Source organism: Babylonia areolata, chromosome 17 (genome assembly GCF_041734735.1).
Source record: "Babylonia areolata isolate BAREFJ2019XMU chromosome 17, ASM4173473v1, whole genome shotgun sequence".
NCBI lineage: Eukaryota > Metazoa > Mollusca > Gastropoda > Neogastropoda > Buccinidae > Babylonia > Babylonia areolata.
Window position 1 is genome coordinate 5,187,819 of NC_134892.1, and position 2,500 is coordinate 5,190,318.

Below are 2,500 nucleotides of genomic sequence, written 5' to 3' on the forward strand. Positions count from 1 at the left end.
CATCCCCCCCCCCCGACACACACACACCCACAATACACACAACCACAAGAGCACTCACACACACAATTCTTAGTACCCAATCATAAATAGTACATGATAAAAATACTACCAACAAATTCCGAAGCTATCAATATCTGAAACACTCAATATTATGGCTGGCAAAAGAACACATACAAAGCATAATTTTGTAGAGGTGCAATAATTATTATGGCTGGCAAAAGAACATAATTATGCAAAGCATGATTTTGTGGAGGTGCAATATAATGGCTGGCAAAAGAACACATACAAAGCATGATTTTGTGGAGGTGCAATATTATGGCTGGCAAAAGAACATAATTATACAAAGCATGATTTTGTGGAGGTGCAATATTATGGCTGGCAAAAGAACATAATTATACAAAGCATGATTTTGTGGAGGTGCAATATTATGGCTGGCAAAAGAACACATACAAAGCATGATTTTGTGGAGGTGCAATAATTATTATGGCTGGCAAAAGAACACATACAAAGCATGATTTTGTGGAGGTGCAATATTATGGCTGGCAAAAGAACACATACAAAGCATGATTTTGTGGAGGTGCAATATTATGGCTGGCAAAAGAACACATGCAAAGCATGATTTTGTGGAGGTGCAATATTATGGCTGGCAAAAGAACACATGCAAAGCATGATTTCGTGGAGGTGCAATATTATGGCTGGCAAGACATTAACTTGTGCAGACGTGCTATCCCAGAGCTGGCAACACAGCGCACACAAAAGCATGAACTGTTGTACAGACACTGGCAAAACAGCGCACACAAAAGCATGAACTGTTGTGCAGACACTGGCAACACAGCACACACAAAAGCATAAACTGTTGTACAGACACTGGCAACACAGCGCACACAAAAGCATGAACTGTTGTGCAGACACTGGCAAAACAGCGCACACAAAAGCATGAACTGTTGTACAGACACTGGCAAAACAGCGCACACAAAAGCATGAACTGTTGTACAGACACTGGCAACATAGCGCGCACTAAGCATAAACTGTTGTACAGACACTGGCAACACAGCGCACACAAAAGCATGAACTGTTGTACAGACACTGGCAACACAGCGCACACAAAAGCATAAACTGTTGTACAGACACTGGCAACACAGCGCACACAAAGCATGAACTGTTGTGCAGACACTGGCAAAACAGCACACATAAAAGCATGAACTGTTGTACAGACATTGGCAAAACAGCGCACACAAAGCATGAACTGTTGTACAGACACTGACAAAACAGCGCACAGAAAAGCATGAACAGTTGTGCAGACACTGGCATCATAACGCACACAAAAGCATGAACTGTTGTACAGACACTGTCAACACAGCGCACACAAAAGCATGAACTGTTGTACAGACACTGGCAATATAGCGCATACAAAGCATAAACTGTTGTACAGACACTGGCAACATAATGCACACAAAGCATGAACTGTTGTACAGACACTGGCAACATAATGCACACAAAGCATGAACTGTTGTACAGACACTGGCAACATAACGCACACAAAGCATGAACTGTTGTACAGACACTGGCAACACAGCGCACACAAAAGCATGAACTGTTGTACAGACACTGGCAACACAGCGCACACAAAAGCATGAACTGTTGTGCAGACACTGGCAAAACAGCACACACAAAAGCATGAACTGTTTCACAGACGCCATATCCCCGAGGTGGCAAAATAGCGCATACAAAGCATGATCTGTTGTACAGATGCGCTATACCCGGACTGGCGAACGACTCGTACTCGTGGACAGGTCCAGAACACGATGAGCTGCTGAACGTGTCAGTTCCCTGGGAGAAGGGTGACGACGACAAACTCGAGAGGAGCAAATGCAAAGTCTACCAGTTCCGGAACGAATCAGCGCCCCCTAGCGAGCTGTTGCCCAACCGCAGCACTGAGTCGTGTCACAGATGGGTCTACGACCATTCTGTGTTCACCAGCACTTTCACTGAAGATGTAAGAAGTACGGAGGTTGTCATCTGATTAGCACTTTCGTTGAATATATAACAGCACGAATGTTGACATCTGATTAGCACTTTCATTGAAGATGTAAGAAGCTTGAAGGTTGACATCTGATTTGCAAGTAAACAGCACGAAAGTTGTCATCTGATTAGCACTTTCATTGAAGATGTAAACAGCACGAAAGTTGACATCTGATTAGCACTTTCACTGGAGATGTAAGAAGTACAAAGATTGTCATCTGATCAGCACTTTCACTGAAGATTTAAAAAGCTTGAAGGTTGACATCTGATTAGCAATTTCATTGAAGATGTAAAACGCTTGAAGGTTGACATCTGATTAGCAATTTCATTGACGATGTAAAAAGCTTGAAAGTTTTGCCACGATGTAAACAGCACGAAAGTTGACATCTGATTAGCACTTTCACTGAAGATGTAAACAGCACGAAAGTTGACATCTGATTAGCACTTTCACTGAAGATGTAAACAGCACGAAAGTTGA

General features: G+C 42.6%; 1 protein-coding gene across 1 annotated transcript in view; it reads left to right on the plus strand.

Moving 5' to 3' along the window:
• Positions 1-2,500, plus strand: part of LOC143291604 (organic cation transporter protein-like) — a 28,418-nt gene that overhangs the window by 8,071 nt on the left and 17,847 nt on the right. Inside the window, exon 3 of the mRNA XM_076601555.1 lies at positions 1,750-1,996. Within this exon, the coding sequence (XP_076457670.1) occupies positions 1,750-1,996 (247 nt within the window). The remainder of the gene's footprint in view (positions 1-1,749; positions 1,997-2,500) is intronic.